The 23433-nt window shown below is 38.0% G+C and overlaps 2 gene segments (V, D, J or C); both read left to right on the plus strand.

The window, feature by feature from the left end:
- The first annotated feature begins 364 nt into the window (after positions 1 to 364).
- LOC126493347 (immunoglobulin kappa variable 1-39-like) lies at positions 365 to 855 on the plus strand. The segment is given in 2 exon segments: positions 365 to 413; positions 539 to 855. Coding segments are annotated over 2 exon segments (366 nt in total).
- A 17870-nt stretch (positions 856 to 18725) lies between these two features.
- LOC126493348 (immunoglobulin kappa variable 1D-33-like) lies at positions 18726 to 19239 on the plus strand. The segment is given in 2 exon segments: positions 18726 to 18793; positions 18917 to 19239. Coding segments are annotated over 2 exon segments (378 nt in total).
- Positions 19240 to 23433: the final 4194 nt, after the last annotated feature.

The following is a 23433-nucleotide window of genomic DNA, read 5'->3' on the forward strand; positions in this document are numbered from 1 at the left end:
GCTGGGAGATGTTATGTGGTCAAAGAGGGAAGGGAGTCAGACGGAGCAGGGGAGGGTTGTGGATGCAAGCTGGGTGGGATAGAAAGAGAGAGGAGGTATCGGGCAGAGTAGCCCCTGAGGATGACCAGGAAGTGTAGGAGGGGTGTCTGAGTTCCCTGTCCAGGGCTGCTGCCGCGGTCAGAAACTCACTCACCCCAGTGATGTCTCTCCTGGTGCCTGGACCGGATCTCCTTGCTGCTTGCCGTATCTCGTAAACAAAGGACTTACCTAGCTCACTGCAGGCAGGCTAGTGGGCCTGAGGAATTCTTAATAGGCTGGTCACACACTGTGCAGCAGACAGTCCCAGTCAAGACACATCACGAACATGAGGGTTCCTGCTTATCTCCTGGTGTTGCTGCTGCTCTGGATTTCAGGTATGGAGGGCAGCAGTGCTTATGTCAGAGTGGTCAGCACTGCCTGGCTGTCATGGAACTCTATGCATTGACTTTTGAAGACAGCGTTACATAGTTTTTGTTGTGTTTTCCTCTTCTTAATCCAGGTTCTAGATGTGACATCCAGATGACCCAGTCTCTATCTCAGACTGTATCACTAGGAGACACAGTCACCATCAGGTGTCAAGCCAGTCAGAGCATTGGCAGTGTGTTAAGCTGGAATCAGCAAAAACCAGGGAAATCTCCTAAGCTCCTGATCTATGATGCATCTAGTTTGGAAGATGGGGTCCCATCAAGGTTCAGTGGCAGTGGGTATGGGAGAGATTTTACCCTCACCATCAGCAGCGTGGAGCCAGAAGGTATTGGAACTTACTATTCCCAACAGAACTACGATTACACCTACAGTGGAACAAGTTATAACTAAACCATTGAGCAAAGCAGAAGTGCAAGTGTGGGCTGGCTCAGCTGCTCCTCCTGGTGACTCTACCTGCTGAGATCATTATTCAGATAAAGTTGGTTTTGAAGTACACTGAGTGGCTTTGGAATAAGTTACTGTGAAGATTCCTCCTCTTTCTCAGTGCCAGAAGCATGGGTTTACTTTTGATTTACTAAAAATACAGTTCAGTACTTATGATGCATCTGGATCATGGTATCTATTTGTATTCATTCAGCAAATAAAATTCAAGGGAGTTTTAAATAGAAAAGAAGAAGGAGGAGGAGAAGAAAAAGGAAAGAAAAAAAGAAAGAAAGAAAGAAAGAAAGAAAGAAAGAAAGAAAGAAAGAAAAGGGCCAAGAATCCCCAACAGTCTCCTAAAAGATTTTGATTGGCACATACAATCTTCTTATGTATGTATGTGAGGGACAAAGACTTATACAGATCCCTGATAAGCAGGGAAATAAAAAGATGGGCAACTAATAGGCAATAATGCTGACAAAGTTTCTGAATATAAAGATGGTATACTCTGGCCCCATTCTCAAATCCCTGGACAGTTTAAAAGCAAAGGCCTGGGAGGCTTTTTCTTCTGCCAGCAGGACCCCTGACTCTCCTTGAAGTTCAAGATTGGATCAAAATATGTTTTCCCCAAAGTTGTGGGCCTATAGCCTCCCTATCTGTGTTCAATATGACCAACCCTAAACTAGGGGATGAAGATTTTTTAAAGTTTTATAAAACCACTAAAATTATATAAATTCAAGAGGTCACACATACATTATCAGACTTGGGGATCGATGAATTCACTCCCTAAGCTTTCTTGCCAGCTGCTAAACTCATATATTACCATATATTTTATTATTGTCATATTATTGTATTCTTAGAAGTTGAGGAGTCTGATCAGTATTTTGTATCCATGCAGTAGGAAAAACCTGCTGATAAAACTTTTCTTTTAAGGCAGAAATATTGTAAGAGCCATAGGTCGTGGATGAATGACTCCAAAGAAATATTATTATCCAGACACAATTGGGCTGATACACACATGGCTTCCCAAAGATTGTAATATCTCACACAAAACTGCCCAAAGTCTGGGCAGGGAGAAGGGGAGGTAGACACAGCATCCCATCCCTAACGAAGAAGGTATTTGCATTGATATCTGCTGCCAAAGGTGAACCAATTTACCCCCAAAGGAATGCCATAATCTCCAATACAATGTGACTATCATATATTAGAAACATTATTTATTCCACAAATAGTATTGCTTCTAAATTTTCCTTTTTTATATAGTTTTCTTGAAAATAAACCAAGAAAAATTTTAACTTTCCAGTCTACTCTTCTCCCTTCCACATTCTCTTATTTTCTTCCTTCTCTAGAATAGAGGGGTCACAGCAGTGGACTCTCCTGTCCTCACTCCATCAAAAAGAGAAAATTCAGTCCATTCTTGGTTTTTGACATTGCTGGATAAACTTCAGTAAACTTAATCAAAAGCAAAAACCTTATGTCAAAAAGTTCAGGACAGTATCATCACAGCATGCTGAAATAAAATGTCCTACATGAATTCCAAAGTTGAAGTTGAAGAAGGGAAAGATAAGGATGTCAAATTTGTACAGTATTGAAACATATCTTATTGAATGTAACTGGAATGAATACAAGAAATAAGTAACTGGATTAGTCTCATAAAAACTGAAGAGTTTGAAGACAGTCAAAGGTAGTAAAGAGAACATGAAATGCACATGTGGGAGTTAGTTGTTCACACACTCAGCCTGTGACTCACACTGCGTTGCTGCAGCGGGTGAGTCAGTGATGAGTAATGATCTCGATGTAAGTTGATGTATGTTTCCAGTGGAGAATCCCAGAGTTGTAAGCTATTTACTGTTGTAGCTGTAAACTCAGGGACATGTCTGTGGTTTGTAGTAACCTTCACTTTCAGTCTTTTGTCACTCTGATTTCCTCAGGGCAAGTTTTAGCCTACAATCTCTATTTACAATGCATACACTCTATAGGTGTCTATATTTCCCCTTTTATACTGTAAACCACTGATTGTTTAGACCTTCTTACATCTATAATTACATACTATTGTGTTATTACTGAGGCCAATAGCCAACCTATTCATTTTGTCTACAGGTATCTTGACAAGAAACAATCACATTTAAAGAAAAGACTGGGTAGGTAGATGGTTGCATAATCTAGGGTTATAAATGTTTCCTCTCTGGTATTTACACAATGACAAAAAATTTCATTAGACATTAGACAGAATTTATTCCTACTATTAGGCAAGGTACGACCTTATACTTATTTTTTTTCTATAATTCATAGTGTGGCTTATTCTCAGATTTCTTTTTCTACTTATCTAGGGATTCACATAAAGGGCATTTTCCCTCTTTGCCTATTCTGAATAATGTTGATGCTAACACTAGTGTGCAAACTTTTACACAGCTGAATTCATGCCTAGGGGTGGAATTGGTCAGCTAGGTGGCAGGTATATCTCTGGGCTCTTCATTAGGTCCCATGCTTTCTATGGACCTTCTCCAATTGCAATGCAAAGATTTATGATTTCTCCACAGCTACATTGTTTATCATTTTCTATTATAAATCAAGGATTATTGTGATGTAATCCTTCATTATGGAATTTATTTTGAATTTCTCATAAAAGGAATATCAATATGTCTAGATATTGGAATGAAAATGAAGCCTCTAACACAGTCTTATTCTATTTGTGTTTCATATTTGGTTTCAGCCCAAAGCATGGCAGTTGTGTAGATCTGGTCTCCTCTTTCTTCCTGTGGTTTCAGGGATACTGCTGCTATCATCCTCAGGCCAATTAAGGCATGAGCTGACACTGGAATCCGCGTAACTAAATCAGGCACCAGAGTTCCACACAAGATGTTCTGTACAGTCTTTATCTTGAATCATTTCATTGTCAGCATTATAGAAAGTGGCAGATTTCAAATTCAGTGTCAACATCCTGGAGCCTAAAGATAGTGAACCTCACTATTGTCATGGAATCCACAGTTTTCCCACAACATGCTATAACTCTGAAGAAAAGATAACTTAACCTCATGCTTTTCTATTTCTAGCAGATAGATGCACATAGGGTCATGACCTAAGCAGTGTGGGGAAGTCTGGTTCACCCCTGACAGACAAACCTGGAGCTGAAAGCCAAGTCAATGATTTATACCTTAGTTACAACTTTACTCATGGTGTATTTCAAAGTAAGTAAATAGATTTTGGAGATAAATCTATTTCTTCCTTCTATTGCTTTATATTTTGTGTCCTTTCTGAAGCCATTATCTAAAAGACTTCTAATAGGGCTTTTTTAGGCTACTTCATCAGGAAATCATATAGCTTCAATAGATATGTAAGGCAACGTATCAGGTACTGGCATTCTGGTGTTAGCAAATTCTAAGAATGAGGAGGTAGAGTCCTCTGTGAAAGTCTAAGGCACACGTCAGGACTCTAGGACTAAGGAGACTGAAATAAGAATCTTCAATTGCTCAGTAAGAGACTCTATCAAAATCTGAGGAAGCAGATCACTATCCAGTGACCACGACTTTGAGAGTGAATGAGGTTAACAGTGGGAATATCCTCTCACTCTGTGTGATGATCTCCATGTGAAGTGTGGTGGAACAAACATCCCCTAAAACTGAACATCTTTCATTGCTCAGCAAGGTCTTAGAATGTTTTCTCCTTAATCTTCCTCAGATGCAAAATTGTATTTTGAAAACTTACCTTTTAACTCACAATTCCTTTTTGTCAGAATCATTATTCTCTTCAGGCTAAAAGAAGGGCTTTCTTTCAAGTTTTTCTATACTTATTCATATACTATTGATTATAGCTCTTTATCAGAGCACAGGGAATAGAGATTCATATTAGAGTTGTTCATATCTCCTTCCTGATTTTATCATAATTATTCACAAAAGTTATACCTATTATCACCTGTTTTTGTTCTTTTAAAAGTTACAATATATTTCATACAAAAGTGAATAAATGTGTCAATGGAAATAACACTGTATATTATAACCGCAGGAAGAAACTCCTACTAATCTTTGATATGATAGTTTCAACTGAGAGAAAGTGTTCTGGAAGATACTCAACTTGAATATCTTGATTGTTCTTCAATTGTTGAGCAATGATGGAACAGATTGACAGTTGTATCCTCTTCATTATGTTCATGATCTGTCTTCATGTACTTTGAAACACAATGTTTGTATTCTTTCAATCATTTTATTTTCTGGCTTATAAGAGTAAGTAAATATTATCTATCATTAGTGGTCCTGATATCGAATTGCTGCCCAAATTTTACCATCTCATTGCCTCCTAAGGACTGACTCTCCCAGAGTCACTATCAAGCCCCACCACTATGGAAACTTTTCTTCCACTTTTGTCATGTGGCAGATATTCACTATTTAATGTTTTTACATACAAACATCTTTACCTTACTCAGAACTATTTTATTTCTCATTTTTCCAGTTATGAAAAAAGATGTGGCATGTACTACTAATTCCTATAAGGATGTCTCCTGGCCTTGGTATGTGTATGTGGTGGAGGAGTGGTGGTGGTAATGAAATGTAGAGCCTAGAACTCAGTCTCTTTCTGTCAGCACTTTGAACAGTTATGTGTATCTGCATTGCCTGTTGCAAAAAGAAGCTTCTCTGGCCGAGGTTGTGAACATTCCAGGTAAATAGGTAAAAGTATAACTAGCAGAAAACAATTTGTCAACACAACCACTTAGCAAAATTACAATATCATGAAGTCACAGACATTCTTCTCTGCACAAGATCAAGCAAACCAAAGTTTAGTTATAGATTTGGAAAGATCTATAGGTCTCAATCTCTTATGGGAGAATATTGGCAGCTTATAACTGCTTGGGGAAGAAGAATTATTACTTCTTAGTATAGGTTTTACATGATCCAGTGTATAGGCTACACCCGCGAACATATAAACTGTAATAATTGGATGTAATAGGGTATTCAAGAAACAACATAAAACAGAAAGAGAAGTTGTAAGGTTAGAAGGTGAGTTTGGAGAAAGCACATAGAGAGGGAAATGAAGGAAAGATAAAATAATTTTTTATTGTACACATTTATGAAGTTGTCAAAGAAAATAAAAACTTCCATATTATACTGGAATATAAAGTAAAACCTCACTGACTCATGTGTGATGTGCCCTCCTTCTATTCTCCAAAGTTGTGATAAGCCATGTTATCTATAGTAATTTAGAGACAGATACTTTTGCCTTTTATAATACACACAAAAATGTCAAATGTACATATTTCTAAAATGTACTACTATATAGCTTTGAACACATAGTCTTTAGCTGAGGCCTCAGTACTTGAGTCTCAGAAACTTTGTTTCAATTTCTGGAGTTCTAATAGGAACAAACAGAAGTGAAATGTTTTCATTATAAATGAGCTCATGGCTTGTTGTATCTCTCTGTTTGTATACCGAACCTATGGTGGTTAGAAAGACAATGGCCTCCAAAAGGAGAAGCATTATTAGGATGTATGGTTTTGCTGGATTAGGTGAAGCCTTTTTGGAGGAAGTTTGCCATTGTGTGGGGTGGGAGGTTTTGTGGCCTTATATATGCCCAAGCCATGCTGTGGGACACTGGCTACTTCTTCCTATTGCCTGCAAATCAAGGTTTAGAACTCTCAGCTCCATTAACAGCACCAAATCTGTCTGAGCAGCACCAGGTTTACCTGCATGGCACCATGTACTACCATGATGATGATGTACTTAACTTCTGAAAATATAAGCCACTCCAATTAAAAGTTTTCTTTATAAGGGTTGCTATGGTCATGATGGCCCCTCACAACAATAAGTAAGACAGAAGTTGGTACCATGAGTGGGGTTTTGCTGTAATGGGCCTGACCGTGTTTTGTTTGGAGGAATTTGAACTTTGATACTTGGATTAGCAAAGCAGCGGATGGTTTAATCACCGATTCATAGGACATGAAAGTATGCGTATGGAAGACAGTGGTGCTGTGAATGATTTGAACTGTGGGGGCTGGCTCAAGAGGTTTCAGAGGAGAATAATTTTAGTGTGTTTCCTAGAGATCATACTTGTAATATTTCTGTGAAGAAAGTGACTGCCTTTTGCCCTTGTCTGAGGGGATTTCCTGAGCTTAAAGCAATCAGTTGGATTAATTCTGTTGACAGAGGAAGTATCAAAACAGACTAATATTGACTCTGTCATGTGGTCACTTTTAGGAAGATTTGTAATGAAAAGGAACAAGCTAAGAGAGAGAGAAAGAAGTACATAAGGTACAATTTGGAAACAAAAAGAATACCAGAAAGTGGAATAGAGCTAAGTGCTTTCTTTAAGGAGATAAAAGATTAAGAAATGGAATAAAAGGAGTGGTGACCTCAGGGCAAGATCTCACACTGCTAAGTTTCCAACTTGTGAAAAGGAACTAAAGAAAAGCTTAGATCCAGGAGTGTTTGTTCATGCATTTAATTCCAGTACTAGGAAGGCAGAGGCATGTGGTTCTCTGAGTTTGAGGCCAGCCTGGTCTAAAAATCGAGTTTCCGGACATCCAATCTTAGATAGGAAAGTGAACCATAAAAATAAAAAAAAATGGTGAATATGTAATTGAACCAGGGGTCTATGTTTCAATTCCAGCAAGTGACAGAACTTGGTAGCTTCAGATATGTAGCTCTGGAGTTAGGATAGAAGAAAGGGGGGTTGGGATTTGCCTCTGCTACTGAGTAAAGTCACTGAGGTCACATATGTGTCGGGTGTCCCTGAATGGAGGCCTAGAGTGTCCATTGTGTGAAACTGTGAAGTTGAAGTCTGAATTGCCTTAAGTGACTCCCCCATCTCACAAACTAGGCTCACTGCATTTGGGTGAGAGTTGTGTGGTTTTGTCTGTTTTTCCCATAGAAGTAGGACCAGGATCTATCCTTGGTGCATAAGCTGGTTTTTTGGAACCCATTCCCTGTGGTGGATGACTTGCTCAGTCTTGATGCAGTTGGGAGGGTCCTAGTACTGCCTCAACATGATGTACAAGGCTTTGCAGACTCCCCATTGGAGATCTCACCCTTTCTAAGGAGTGAATGGGGGTTGTGTGGGCAAAGGTAGGGGAAGTGGAAGGAGGAGAGGAAGGAGAAATTGTGGATAGTATATAAAATAAATAAAAATTTAAAAGAAAAAGAAAAATTATAATTTTAAACCTCTTGAAAAAATACATTCAACTACTTTCAAGAAATTGTACCTTTTTAATTCTAGTGTGATAAACTACTCAAACATTCTCTTTAGAAAAGTGGAAGGGAAGCAGTATTGGCTCCATCTCTCACTGCAAACAGCCATTCCACTTTGTGAAGGTTTTGCCATATTTTTAAGTTTATTTTTAATATTTCAGTTCAAAGATCTGTATATTTCATTCTAGAATTGTATATGGATAGTTGACTGACTGACTGAGAGACATATAAATTCAGCAGAGTTATAATACACTCATAGTAAGTACTGCAAGCCATTTTTGATGTTGCTGTAATGAATGCTTTCTTTTTAATTTCCTTTATTATTCTGTTTTACTTTTTTGATTTACAAGTTTCTTTTAAAATAACTTGCTATAGTTTAATTCATGGTGATTTGGTAATCCACTGTCTATTGAATGCAATATTCATGCTTAGCTATCACAAAATTTATTATATTACTTCATTTCTGCTGTGGAATTGCCCTCTGTATGCTGTTATTACTATTGATAAATAAAGGAACTGCTTGGTTCTATAACAGAGCTTTGAAGGCATAAGTCACGAACAAGGCAACACCAGTTTGGAGTAATGATTAATAGGGTGTTATTTATTTAAAGGGGAAAAAAACTTACAGATCACAATCCCAGACAACAGCCATCTGCACAACCAGGAAGGGAGTCTAGTCTCCAGCGGAGCAGGAAGAGAAGAGAGCGAGCAGAGGAAATAACCGCTTTTTTAAAGGGAGAGAGACCACGCCCCAATGTGCTGGTATCACAGCAGCTATTGGTTGGAGGGGCGGAAAGACCTCCCGCAACAGAGCTTGGTAGGGAATATTAAGCTCAATGCTGGAAGAAAGTGGGGCAGAGTCAGAGAGAAGCCATGTAAACCTGCTGGAGCAGGATGGAACTTTATCTGGCAAGCCACAGCCACGTGGCAACACACAGATTAATAGAAATGGGTTAAATTAATATGTAAATGTTAGCCAATAGAAGCTAAAGCTAATGGGCCAAGCAGTGATTTAATTAATACAGTTTCTGTGTAATTATTTCAGGGCTGAGCAGCCAGGAACCAACAGGCAGCCTCCTTATAACACATTTCATTTGAAATAAAATTGCATGTGCTTGTGGATTTTATTTTCCTCATAATGAAGACATTTCATCAATATATTCTGTCATTTGGATTAATTTATAGATATTAGAGTAGATATTTGGTTTATGGATTATATATTTTTCAGTAATTACTTGCATACAGTACTTGTAGACTTGTAATAATGTATACAAAATATTTGTTGCAGGTAACTGATATCATTTCTTATGTATTTATTGTATGCTGTTGAAAATTTTCTGTAGAAATATTTTATTTATATTTTTATAAATAAAAGTTGCCCGAAGATCAGAGTGCAAATTTAATCCACTAGAAGCCAGGGAGTGGTGGCACACATCTTTAATCCCAGGATGCAGGAAACAGAGGCAGATGGATCTCTGTGAGCTCAAGGCTATTCTGGGCTACACAGGATTGATCCAGAAATAGATCCAGTTGGTGGTGGCTCACACCTTTAATCCCAGTGTTTGGGAGTCACACACCTCTAATCCCAGCACTGGGAGAGAGGAGACAGTTGTAATATGGCTGGGGGAGAGAGGAATATAAAGGACAAGAGACAGAAACTCACAGGGGTGTGGAGTCTGAGACACAGTGGAGTCTAGGCAGTCTTAGGATCACCACTTTAGTCTGAGCATTGGTAGAAGTAAAAGGTCTCTCTAAGTTTCTCTGCTCTTCAGCTGTAACACTATATCTTTCTCTAGGTTTTTATTATTTGTGCTACAATTTTCTCTTTTAAATTCTCAACCCACCTAAAGTTGAAAGAAGACTATAATGACTATAATTTTCTGTAACTTTATTGCTACAAGATCAATAATATCTTTTGATTAAATAATATACAAGCATTTGAAACATACCTCTTTACTTCTTTCTTGAATTATAATAAAAAGTGTTATGAATATCTATAAACAAACATTTATGAACACATATGTTTTAGTTCTTTTGGTAAGATTCCATGCAACAAGAAATATCTCATTATGGTGTGTTTGAGCAACAGACAAAAAAGTGTCAAGTAGTTTAAAAAGACTAGTAGTGTTCTATACATTTGAAAGCCTGTATACAATAAATTTTGGGAATGTCTAAAAAATGATGGTTTTGATTCTGTGGTTCTATCTAGGCATACTTGCATTTTGTAGATCATATATGTTTTCAATTTATGCAGATCCAGCCTTTTATGATGGAGTCCAAGTATCCCCTCTTATAGGGAGCAAAGACTCTGTCCATTTCTTCTACAAACCTAGGAGACACTTTATGACACTTCACTGGTAAGAGCCGGCTTTTTCCTCCTGTTAGTACTTTTCACACAGCTGTACCAACCACAGGGTTTGCATACTTTCCCTAGGGAGGACCACTCCTTGCAAGTCCAAGACAAAAACCTTGGCCCTCTTTCACCCTTAACTATTCAGGACTCTACATAACAAGTTCTCAGAATAAGGTGCCCTGCCCAGCTCCTGAGGCTGTTCATGCTCTGGATCCCTGTTAAGGAGAGAAACAAAGGTGAAGAAGGAGAATGTGAAAGGTTGTGGATTTGTGGGGCCTTACTGATATGGATGTATGTGTTGCTCACGCCTGAGATTTCCAGTCTTGTTCTCTAGGAATGGGATTGTGAAGTTTAGAGGATGAAGGGAGGAAAACCTGTGATCTTGTAGAAATTCAGAAGAAGCAGATAGTCAGACAATTTCTAGTCTCAGTGCTCTCTCTACATAGGTATTTCATGTTGAACGTTTTTAGACTATGAATGAGTCATGAACACAATAAGTAGGAAATAATAAATAAAGGAAGGGAAAATCATTTTATAGTATCATTATGTTTGTGGATAACCTTTCATTTCTCTTATTTCAGAAGCCAGATGGAATATTTTGATGACGCAGGCTGCACTCTCCATGCCTGTCCCTCCTAGAGCATCACCTCCTGCAGGTCTAGTAAGATCCTCTTACATGTTAATGACAAGACTTACTTGAATTCATTCTTATAGACACCTGGCCATTCTCCAAAATCTTTGATCTATTGGATGTCCACCCTTTATTCTTGCCTCAGAAGTCCCAGACAGACTTGTGGCAGTGGTCAGAAACAGATTTCATACTGAAAATCAACAGAGTGGAGGCTCAAGATTTGGGTGTTTAATACTGTCAGCAAGTTATAGAACATCCTCCCACAGTGATACATCCCTGAACATATATCTCCCTGATTGGGGCGATAAAGCTTCCCCATAATTTTCTTGATTGGTGTGCAACAAAATATAACCAACATAGCAAAAGTGAATATGTTTTAAAGAGATATATATTTCTCTTTGACTTTCAGTTATTCGAACAGTAAAGTTTTAAGAAATGAGATTTTCCATAAGAATTTAGGTTGGGAGAAGGGGTTACAGCAGCTTCTCTCCTGGGAGGAGATTTCACACATTGTCTCACAGGATGAGAAAAGTGCACTCAATTATAATCCATGGTAAGCAGGACCACACCTTCAGCAGGACTTCTTCATATGTATATCTTTAGCCCTGTATTTAATATTTAATATTATTTCAGGTCTGCACAATACTTAGTTCTTTGAGTGCATTTTCCCACCTTGCAATATGCCCACATTGAATAAAATTTTCCTTTTCTTACCTTTACTGTCACAATTCTAAAGGTTACTTCATACAAAATAATCCTTTTCTAGTCTCATCCATTTTCCTGGAAATTTTATAACTTTATTTTTGTTTGTATACAAACAAAAAATAGATTTTTTAACAGAAAATAAATGGAAGGTATAGTGTTTGTAGAAAACTGGATATGACTAAAGGTTATTAATTGAATAAACTGTATATTAAAATGTCAACTATAACTTGGTTTCTCTCATTTGTGTTTATTAGATTCTATGTAGAAACATATAATCACTTTATATATGTTTACCAAATAGTTTACCCAGTGAATTCCTGGGCAGTCAAGGCTATGCAGAGAAACCCTATCTCAAAAGAAATAAAAAAGAAAAGAGAAATAATACTTCTTAGAGGAATAACCTGTTAGCTTTTCCATGTGATATCACAGTTTTAGAAGACACTGAGATGGATATCTGAGGGCCAAGGTATTTTTCATAAGAGCTATTAATACTGTGATTAAATAAACATAGGGAAGTAGCAAGGTGTGGTGCTACAGGGAGATTTCAGTCTCTAGACCAGAGGCAATCAGTATTGTGGGGTCTCTGCAGGGAATCAGAGCTCACATGAGTGGAGTGTGACCTGTTTCTATATATTTTAAAGATTTGTAGAAGTTTACAGATAGAGCCTACAGTCAGGATTCTGATTTACAGGTAAAGAAGAGTATGGGGACCAGAATATTCTTGGTGCTAACATTTTAACTCCATCACCCTTTTATGTTATCTCATTTTCATGGTGAGATATCATATCTAGATTGTCCCTATAGAGTCCTGTCAGTATCCATGGGAGTGGGCCAACTCCAATGTTAAATGGCCCCTAGAGTATATGTCCATACAAGAGAGAGAGAGAGAGAGAGAGAGAGAGAGAGAGAGAGAGAGAGAGAGAGAGAGAGAGAAACAAACAAGGAGGAGAAAACAGAGTATGGAGGACATACTCAAAGACAAATCATGTGTGCATAAAAATTCAGCAAAGTACCTTTTAATGCTGTTTGGTCTTTGTTATTGTCAAATTTTATATTACTATCTATTATACTACCCCCTATTCTTTAGATCTGAGTGCTCTTACAGAGTTAGATTTAGTATGACTTTTAGAATGACTTTTTATAATATTTTATCCCTAAATAATAGTCTCAGGGACAGCAAATATCTGAACATTCTTTAGTTTGAGCCCATGCTTTAGTAAATAATCCTTCAAATATGAATATGATAAGGTGTGTGTGTGTGCCAGTACTTTCATATATAAGGCAGAATCCTAGTAGATTTTCCATAGGACTTCCAAACTTTCTGATACATGTATATCTGTCAGTTTCATAGAAAATTATGTCCTTTTTGGAAGGTGGTGGCACACACCTTTAATCCCAGCACTAGGGAGGCAGAGGCAGGCAGATCTTTGTGAGTTCAAGGTCAACCTGGTCAACAAGAGCTAGTTCCAAGACAGGCTCCAAAGCTACAGAGAAGCCCTGTCTTGAAAAACTCAAACAAATAAATTATGGCTCTGTGCACCCAGTACTCGAACAACTAATCCACCATTTCACACTGAAGTTCTTTTGTCCAGGACTGAAAACAAGAAGACATTTTGCATCATTTTGTTCTCAACCATACTCAGAATGAGGGACAGCTTCTTAATGGAACAACACATATTTCCTTCCCAGAGTAACCTCAGTACAGCCTCCTCAATGGAGAGCCTAGTAGTTTTTCAGAGCTGCTAAGAAAAACCAAGCTTTTCCTTTTTTCCGTCTATCTCTTTTCTAAAGATACTTCCATTTACTCTTTGGCTTTTCTCATTGTTCTCTGACATTCCCTATTTCCTTCAGCAGGCAGCTGCTTGCTGTCCCCCTTGGCTAACTAAAAAGTCAGGATTTTTCTCTCTCTGACACATATAGTTTGTTTACAGTACTATTTGTCTCTTTATTTCTTTTTGTAAAATATTTTTTATTTAAAGTGATTTTATTGTTTATACACACAAGCATATTTATGCCGTACTAGCCTAGGCTGTGGGAAACTCCTATTTCCAGTTGTTTGAGAGGAACTAATTAGTGTTATAGTAATGAGCCAAACATTGATTCTGATCTCTATCAGAATTTGATTGAACTTGGCATCCTTGTCCATTCTGTTCCTTTCAAGGTGCTTGTGGACGATGACATCCCCTCTCCCAACAAAGTTTGTCCTCAGGTTTAGGGACATCATTTAGGGGTTGATTATAATTGGCATATGGTTGGGGGTTTAAGGGAAGTTAGGGAGGCTCAGGGATCACTTTAAAAAATGTTGGGGGAATTGGATGGGATAATAGATTAGTTTGAACATACTCACACTTATAATAATAGTGAGCAATAGAGTGAATACTTGTTAGCTATTTTAATAGGCAATTTATATTGGTGTAGATACTTGTATATCGATACTAAGTTAAATTATATTGAATATGTTCCTATTTTCATCCACAATATTTGTATATCTAGGCAAAGATATTTTGTCCTATTGTATGCATGCATTCTTCTACCTCTGCTTAAAACATTTTTTGTATATCGATACAATTTTAGGATGTATTTATTATATTGCAATGTACATCTCTGCCTCTGATTGAGATAGTTATACATTGCTTACATTTTGAGGTCATTGTCCTCCTTTGTTGCACAGTTATTTATTATATAATATTCTAATATGAAGTCTTAGTATTTAAATTATATAGTTATTAATAATTATAGATCAATAGCCATCTATGTAGCATGTCTAGTTTTTTTCTTTTTTTCAATTTTTTTTCCATTCAGTTATTTACCCTTCCTTCCTTCCTTCCTTCCTTCCTTCCTTCCTTCCTTCCTTCCTTCCTCCCAATCCCCTCCTGCTCCCCCACACCCCTTCCTCCCTCTCCCACCCTGCTTGAGAGAGGGAGGGAACCCTGCCCTGTGGGATGTCACAGGCCCTCCCCCCTACATCCAGGCCTAGGGAGCTGTGCATACATAAAGACTAGTGTCCCCAAAAGCCAGAACATGCCATAAAAACAAGTCCCAGTGCCTTTATCAATGGCTTCTCAGTCAGCCCCCATTGTCAGCCACAATCAGAGAGTCCGGTTTGATTACATGCTCTTTCAGACCAAGTTCAGCTGGATTTGGTGAGCTCCCATTAGAACGGGCACACTGCCTCAGTTGGTGGACCAACCCATTGTGGTCCTGACTTCCTTGCTCATAATCTCCCTCCTTCTGCCTTTCGACTGGACCTTGGGAGCTATAGTGATTGTATTATGGATAGATAGGTAATCTTCAACCACTTCAAAGAGCTGTAGAATATGACATTTAAATAACTTAGGGTTCTGTTGAAGTGAGACAAGATTGCTCATGGCAGCAAGGATCTATTCCTGAGAGTATGTTGAGCACTGAAGACACTCCACTTAGAGCTTGTTTTCTTCTTGGCAAAACTGGCCTTAGGGCAAGGAACTGTCCATGCGTAGACAACTGACAAAATGCATGATATCCAGATAGGATAAGCAGGATACAAGAAAAAAGATTATCAAATCTTGCCAAGACAGGGTAAGACAGTTTTGAAAAATTTCTTGCCTCTGAAAAAGGTTTGTCAGTTACTCTAGGCCTTAGCCAAAGTTGGTTATTCTAACACTGAAAACAAGTCTTTGGATGATTGCCCAGGTATCCAGTTGTCCCTATTGTTTGTTGCACATTTTGGAAGTTGTTTGATTACACTTTCTCCTTACTCAATTAATATTATTTCCCTTCTCAGATCTTTGATGGGATTGAAGACTAGATAGTTTTAGTTACTTCCCTCTCTTGACTTCGCCGTTTTTTATTATACAAATCTTAAACACATTAGGATAGGTTAACCACTGAAAATTTTTACATATGTTTCTTACTTGTATATTTGTTCTTATTGTATGTAATTTTGTATTGGGCTTAGAACACTATTATTTAAAACAAAAGGGTAGATGCTGTAGGAATTCCTACAGCCAGTAGCCTTTAAGTTTCCCTCCCACTTGTTGTGGCCTCTTATACTATTTATGCTGATGTAAAGTGCATGACCAGCCTCTTTTCAGGCTGCAGGGTTCAGTTGCTGTTCCCTGTTCCAGCAGAGGACTGTGATCTGCTGTGAGTCTACTTCTCAACAAATAACCCTCTATTCTTCTCAATTCTGAGCTAGTGTGGGATTTCATTTAAGCGTCCTTTTTCATGAATTTGCCTTGAGTCTATTTATTTAAAAAAATTCCATGATTAAATCCAAAATATACAGGTCTACTTATTGCTTACAAATGTCCATAAAATTTGACAATTAATTACTGGGCACAATTTGCTTTATACACTAAGGAAACATAAGCAACAGAAAAGCCTCAGGGAGTAAAATCCCTGGTGTTTCAATTTGGACCTTGTAAACCTCACAGAGGCTAGATATAGGAACCACAGTAGCTGGGCACAACCTTGTTAGAGGAACCTCCTCATGGCATCTGAATGCTCATCTACCACTCTGTGTGCCACTGGGTCACAGTGTACAGTTTTGATTCACTGCTCCTATCTCATCATCACTCAACCAAAGAAGTACACAAAAGAAGCTGCATAGCCACTTCCCCATTACCGTGAAGTTTATATCTCTGAACATTAGCCACTCATTTGCTGGAAAACTTCTGTTTGATTGGTATTCTGAATGTGTCTTAATCATTTATCCTAGGACATGAAGATGAGAAAATGCTTATTCACACTGAGGTTATTTTTATTACATACACTAACAATCAACTACTGGCATCTCCAAATAAATGAAAGTGCTCATTGTATCTGCTTGGGTCTAATGCTAAACTTACTACTTTCACATTGAAACTGAATTTCTGGAATTCCATTCCTATTTACACATATTTTAAAAGGAGATATGGTAAGAATTCAGATCCCAGATACTCTTAAGTAGTGGGGAAGGCCTTGGACTTCCCAAAGGGCAGGTTTCCCTGCCCTCTCTCAAGCAGGGTGGGAGAGGGAGAAGGGGGTGTGGGGTAGCAAGAGGGGATTGGGAGGAAGGAAGTGTAAATAATTGAATGGAAAAATAAAAATTAAAAAAGAGATAATGATGTGATTGTTGTTCTAGTTTGAGATGAACTGCCATTGTCCTGGTTTCATTCACTCAAGTTTCCTGAGTGAAGCGTTCTACAGATCCTGGGGCTGTCATGTGAGAAGGCAGAACTGTCTTCTAAGCCTCAATGATGAACAAGGGGCAGAGGTACAGCTGGTAGATATTGGCAGAAATGGAGTGAAGAGACAGGGAAACCAATATTCCTCTGAATCTGCCAAAAGCTGCTGTGTAATACTTCCGATGTGGAGGGTGCCATGTATCCTGAAGAAGCTGCTTTAATCCTGGGTGTTTGTTCACACTCATGTTCAGAGTGCAGCACTGTCTAACCATTCACAGTTATTTTTCTAAAACTTTCTTGGGCTCCAGGACAAGGGAACTGAAGACTTAATACTTCTGATGACAGATATGTCTGGATGGCATGGCAAAGACACAGGTGCGTGAGATGTGTGGCATTCAAATACATGCGCTGTAAGAACACGCAAACTTTTCTGCATCTTTGTTTGCAGACTGAAACACACCTGAAGAAAGTAAGGCTGATAACTAAGTCAGTATAATGTCTCTAGTTACTGCTCAAGAATGAAAAATGAAAATATTATTTGTAATACAAACAGAGCCATGTGTTGAGTTGTAGTATTTTTTGTTATTGTACTCAAGTCTGACATCACTAGCTACCCCTTTCTGATGAGGAATTGTGGAAAACTGAAGACAGTGGTAGAAAAGAGCAAATATGGAGGAGCTCAAACTGAGAAAAGATGCAACCCATTAATTCTGTGAGTATAAAAGTACCTCCATCTTTAGAAGGGTTTGGAACTCCAAGTGGTACACATTGCTGGGATCAAGGTGTTATATGTGCAGCTACTGTGCAGTTCCTCTCTTTGTACTGCAGTAACACTGATACTGTAAGATATTATTTTTGTACATCATTAAAATGGTGTGAATAAATTATCTTTTTAATTTAAAGAAATGACTACTTCAAACTTACAAACACTTCACAAAGAAAACACATAGTATTTTTAACCAATCAGAATTACTTTAGTGAGTTAAAGATTTAGTAGTCCGTCTCCTTTGTATAATCCCTTACAGCAGAATATTTGTCTATTTTAATTCCCAATATATATTTGAAATCACTATTAAAAATAGATTTTATAAACATTTGAAATGTTGTGTATAATTTTAAAACCTGAAAAGAAGTCTAATCTTTGGAGGTGATGTGCCCATATTACTGGATCTCTTAAACAAGACCACCACAGAGCCAATATTCGGTGCAAATACATTGGGTTTATTGACGACAAGTTAGCTAACTAGATAACAAGTTAGCTATCTGTAACTCCAACACTGGAGTTGGGGAAGAATGGCCCAAAGCTTCAGGTCAAGGGGATTTTAAAGTGGGAACACTGCAAGCAGAGTGGCACAAGCCTTGGAATTTTAGGATTGGGAAATATTACATCACTTTTGAATTAATTGGTTTGGGTATAGGAGAATTAATTTTAAAACAGTCAAATCAGTAGTTAATCAGGTACCTACCTACAAGGGCATTTGAAGCAAGCAGACGTTTGAACACCTTGGTGGGTCACTTTGATCAGGGCAGGCACAGTTTCTTGGGAATGTTTATAACTTTGCTTCACTGAGCTCCCTCCGTTCCCTAGTTAGGTCCTGTCTAAAACGGATTTCTTTCTCAAAATGGAGTTTTTTTCTGCTCCTTCAGCTGCATGTATGTAGTTTGACCTTGGATAGCTAGGGACTGTGGGCTTTTGCCAAGTGGTTGAGATGAGCAAGCCTTGCAGCTGTGCCCAGCACTAAGTGATTCCCAATGATTTGCATGCACTCACTGCACAGCCTTGGGGACTTCCTCATATACCAGTGTCACCCTGTGCAGCTGTCATTGCAGTCAGGACTCAGCATGGACATGAAGGCCCCTGCTCAGCTCTTTGGACTCCTTTTGCTCTGGCTTCCAGGTGCAAAAAGGCCTAAAATGGGAATTTCTTTCTTACTCTGTGATTAGTGTTGTTTGTCATTTAGGGCTAGTCCATTCATATCATGCTTAACTATGTGTGAATTTATTATGTCTCCACTTGTAGGTGCCAGATGTGACATCCAGATGACACAGTCTCCGTCCTCCCTCTCTGCATCTCTGGGAGACAGAGTCACCATCACTTGCAAAGCAAGTCAGGGCATTAGCAATTATATAAACTGGTATCAACAGAAACCAGGGGAAGCTCCTAAGCTTCTCATTTATTATAGAAATAGGTTGGCAGATGGGGTCCCATCGAGGTTCAGTGGCAGTGGGTCTGGGACAGATTATTCTCTCACCATCAGCAGCCTGGAGTCTGAAGATCCTGCAATTTATCACTGTCAACAGTATGATAAATTTCCTCCCACAGTGATACAAGTCATAACATAAACCTTCATGGAAGCAGAAATGAGAAACTGGGCTGCCCCAGCTGCTCCTCATCATGAGTAACTCGCTGAAACTATTTCTCAGATGTCACAGAATTTTTAGAAAAGTTCACAGAGAGTCATTTATTTTGGTAGAAGAGGCTAAGCAGTTTTCTCTTACCCTAAACGCCTTCCTTTGTCACCTCCAGCACTACAGAGTACCAATGCCCTTTCTGCTTAACAAAGGTCACAGTTACTCTCTGTGAAGAGTCTGAGCTGTATCCCTAGCTTGGACTCATATAGAACTGTGGAAACTACTGTGAATGTTCCAGAATACATTATATAAATATGGAAAATTAGTTTCTAGGTGACAATTTTTTTAAGTGGCAGAGAAATATTACTGAGAGTATCTGACAGCAGAAAGCATTCCTGAATTTCTCACAACAGCTAGAGCACAAGTGTCAGAGAAAGGGAATGCTGTCTACCATGATTCTTGGTTATGTATGGAAATTCCAAGAGGGTGTTGGTGCTTTCTGTTGTCCGTGTCAATTCACAGGAAACACTACTGACTCCTATGTCCTCTGGTTTGCTTACAAAAATCAAATAATGTTCAGTCACATGTAATATTTTTTAATTGGTTAATATTATGAACACAGATACATTCTCTATTCACTTGTAAGACCTTTATAGGGTAATTCTACCATCATTGGTGTATGTAGATTTTGTTGTAATTACCTCTAAACGTTATCTTGAGATTCCTTCCTTTATTAATTTGTATACTAATCCTATTTGCAAATATTTATTTTCATGTCTTTCATTGCTCAGATCTTACTACATGTGGTAGATTGTGCTATTGATATAGATACAAAGGGTTACAGTGGACATTTTGGTGTTTTTTTGTAATCTGAGGTATAAAATGCCCCATATTTTTAATTGGGTATTATATTTGCCCGAGCTTTGTAGACAACACGTGACAGCAAGATAATGTTGCCACTATACTCTACTTCCTTAGAGATTTATCCTGAGCACCTATTATTCCTGTGGTGGTTTGAAAGAATGTGGCCTCCAAAGACAGTGACACTATTAAGGAGGTGTGGTCTTGTTCGAAGAAGTGTGACATTGTGGAGGTGGTCTTTGAGGTCTCAAATATGCTCAGGATAATGTGTCTCACTACACTTCCTTCTGATGAAGATGCATCCAATAACCTGTCTGCCTTCATGCTGCCCTATTCCCTGCCATGATGATAGCAGACCGAACCTTTGAACTATAAGCAGGCCACCAATATTAAATGTTTTCTTCATTTAATTTATTATGGTCATGGTGTCTCATTAAAGCAATAGAAACCTCAACTAAGACACTATCATTGAAATGATTTTTTAAGAAACTATAGAGGTAATTATATATTCTTATTAATTATCAGAAGGATGAACTATGTTGATCCAGTGTATAATGTTAATATAACATTTGTCCTGTGAAATACATTTAATAGGTCATGAGGCACAATGGGAAAACAATGTGATGAAGGTGGAGAATTAGACCTGTGCTTGTGTGGGGAGATCAGAAACATGATGAAGATACACTGAAATAAAATGTATTTATTCCTTTCCTCTGTATTGATGTCTCACTTTACACATCAGTCAAACTACTTTATAAGAAAAGACATCAGTTCCAGTCCAGCTGGCCTTGGTGATCTCCCATTAGATCAGTCCCACCATCTCAGTGGGTGGATGCACCCCTCGCGGTCCTGACTTCCTTGCTCATGTTCTCCCTCCTTCTGCTCTTCATATGTACTTTGGGAGCTCAGTCCAGTGTTCCAATGTGGGTCCCTGTCTCAATCTCCATCCATCGCCAGATGAAGGTTCTCAAGATATTCATCAGTGTGGCGATAGAATAAGGCCAGTTCAAGCAACCTCTCCTTTGCTGCTCAAGGAACAAGCTGGGGACATCTCCTTGGACACCTGGGAACCCCTCTAGAGTCAAGTCTCTTGCCAACCCTAAAATGGCTCCCTTAATTAAGATATCTACTTTCCTGCTCCCACATCCACCCCTTCTCCATCCCAACCATCCCATTCCCTCAAGCTCTCCCCATCTCCCCTTGAACTGATGGAGCATGTCATCAAACCGGGCTGATGGTGGAGGCTGATGGAGAACCCAAGGACAATGGCGCTGGGTTTTGATTCTACTGCATGGACGGGCTTTGTGGGGACCTAGTCTGTTTGGATGCTCACCTTCCTGGTCCTGGGGCAGCAGGGAGGACCTTGGACTTCCCATAGGGTAAGGAACCCTGACTGCTTCTTGGACTGAAGAGGGAGGGGGAACGGGAGGCAAGGGAAGTGGGTGGACGAGAGGAGGTCAAAATTTTCAATAAAAATAAATAAATTAATTAAAAAAGACATTTTAAAAATAAAATAACATTTATCTATAGTGTCTGATGTTATAGTAATAACAGCCGCTTATCTTTAAGGGGAGCCACATTGATCTCTGTTTATTGTGTGTGTTCCTTGTGATCCTTAACCATAAAAACAAGAGAATCATAATATGAGCCTTTACTACTTTGAATGTTTCAGTCTTAGTGAATATTTGCTCTCTTAAGCCCTTAGCTGTTTTCAAAGTTAGGGCAATATGGTAACATCAATACAACTATGATATTTATAATAGAAAAAAATCAGTAAGCCTCATGACAGTACAGTTATTTTTTTAAGTTAATCATTAGGTTCTAGTACTTCTGGTGTACAAGTCGTGACTAATTAGACAGACAGACAACAGACAGACAGATAGACAGTCAGACAGACATTTAGTAGATAGAGAAAAATGTCTGTTTATCCAACAATTTATCCATAAAGCAAAGCTGACCATTAATCTATGAAAAATAAACTTAGGCTTTCTGATCTATTTTGATATAGGTCATTATTAAACTCTATATCATTTAAGTACCTTGTTATGACTCCTTAAATTCATTAAGGTGACTAATGGGACTTCCAAGGGACAATAGACATTTAGAGATTTATGACATATGGCACCATGAATAACTAAGGTAAGGCAAACTTACCGTGTCAGTGATTTATAAAAAGTCTTACTTTATGAAACATAATTGCCTTTAATTGCAACATAAGATAAAATCATAAGGAGATTGTTTGAGGAAATCATACCATACATGCACCAGAATGACAATTGTCACTCTTCAGTAATACAGGCCATGGGGGTAAACATCAGTACATGATTAGAATAAAAATAATAACTGAAGAGTTTATAAGACAGGAGACAATGTCACATGTCACTTTCTGACGATAAAGTTTAGGTTACATAAATGAGAAAATATTTGGGAAAGTACAACAGTGAAAGCCTGAGGATTTGTTAATTAAAGCAAAATCATGAGAATGATGACTTCCCCAACAGCTCTGGATCAAAGATACTTGAAAAGTACAAAAGTATACCACTAAATAAATGTTATTAGTTTCACAGTTCCATAGAACTTGAAACTAGGGCAAAGGAGATTAATGGAACTTTAGGAGTAAGAGAGACATTTAGAAGTTTTGATGTGTGGCACTGTGAATAACTGGTCAGTTACATTCAAAAGAAAAAGGGAGAAGGAACTTGGAAATTACCAAAGATTAAATAAGAAGCTAGCAAGATGGTCCACTAGTCAAGAGCATCTTACTAACAAGGTTTCCTCTATCATTTCTGACTATTTTAATCAAGAATAATTAAACAGATACTTTTGAAATTATAATAGAGCAGCCTTAAAGGCAAATGACAAACATAAGAAATGAAGATGGAAACTATCATACTTCAGAAGTGAAAGGATTAAGTATATAAAATGCAAATTAATCTATATTAAATTCTTAGAATTAACAATAGATTATAAAATCATTTGACTTAAAGTTGAAAATATAATTAATTTCATGTAACTACAATAAAAAGATGAATTATATTATAAACTCAGAACATTAAACATTCCATATTCAATCTTAGAAAAAATGCAAAGATTGTCTACAGTGAAAATGACAAACTAAAATTTAAAACCTTCATATAATTATAAAAATCTAACAAAATAGAAGATGTTTACTAAATCCAGTAATTGAAAACGTCAGTATTCAGAATATAGTTTTGCAGTGTTCAGTTGTTTTCTTTGCTTTTCAAGACAAGTCCCTTTAAAGTACTTTGGACTCTTCTCTCAATACAATGAGTGCCACCAAGTGTTGTTGCCTTCAAATGATAT

This window comes from Alexandromys fortis, unplaced genomic scaffold, assembly GCF_014885135.2.
Source record: "Alexandromys fortis isolate MF-2015 unplaced genomic scaffold, M_Fortis_MF-2015_v1.1 scaffold_338, whole genome shotgun sequence".
Classification (NCBI taxonomy): Eukaryota; Metazoa; Chordata; class Mammalia; order Rodentia; family Cricetidae; genus Alexandromys; species Alexandromys fortis.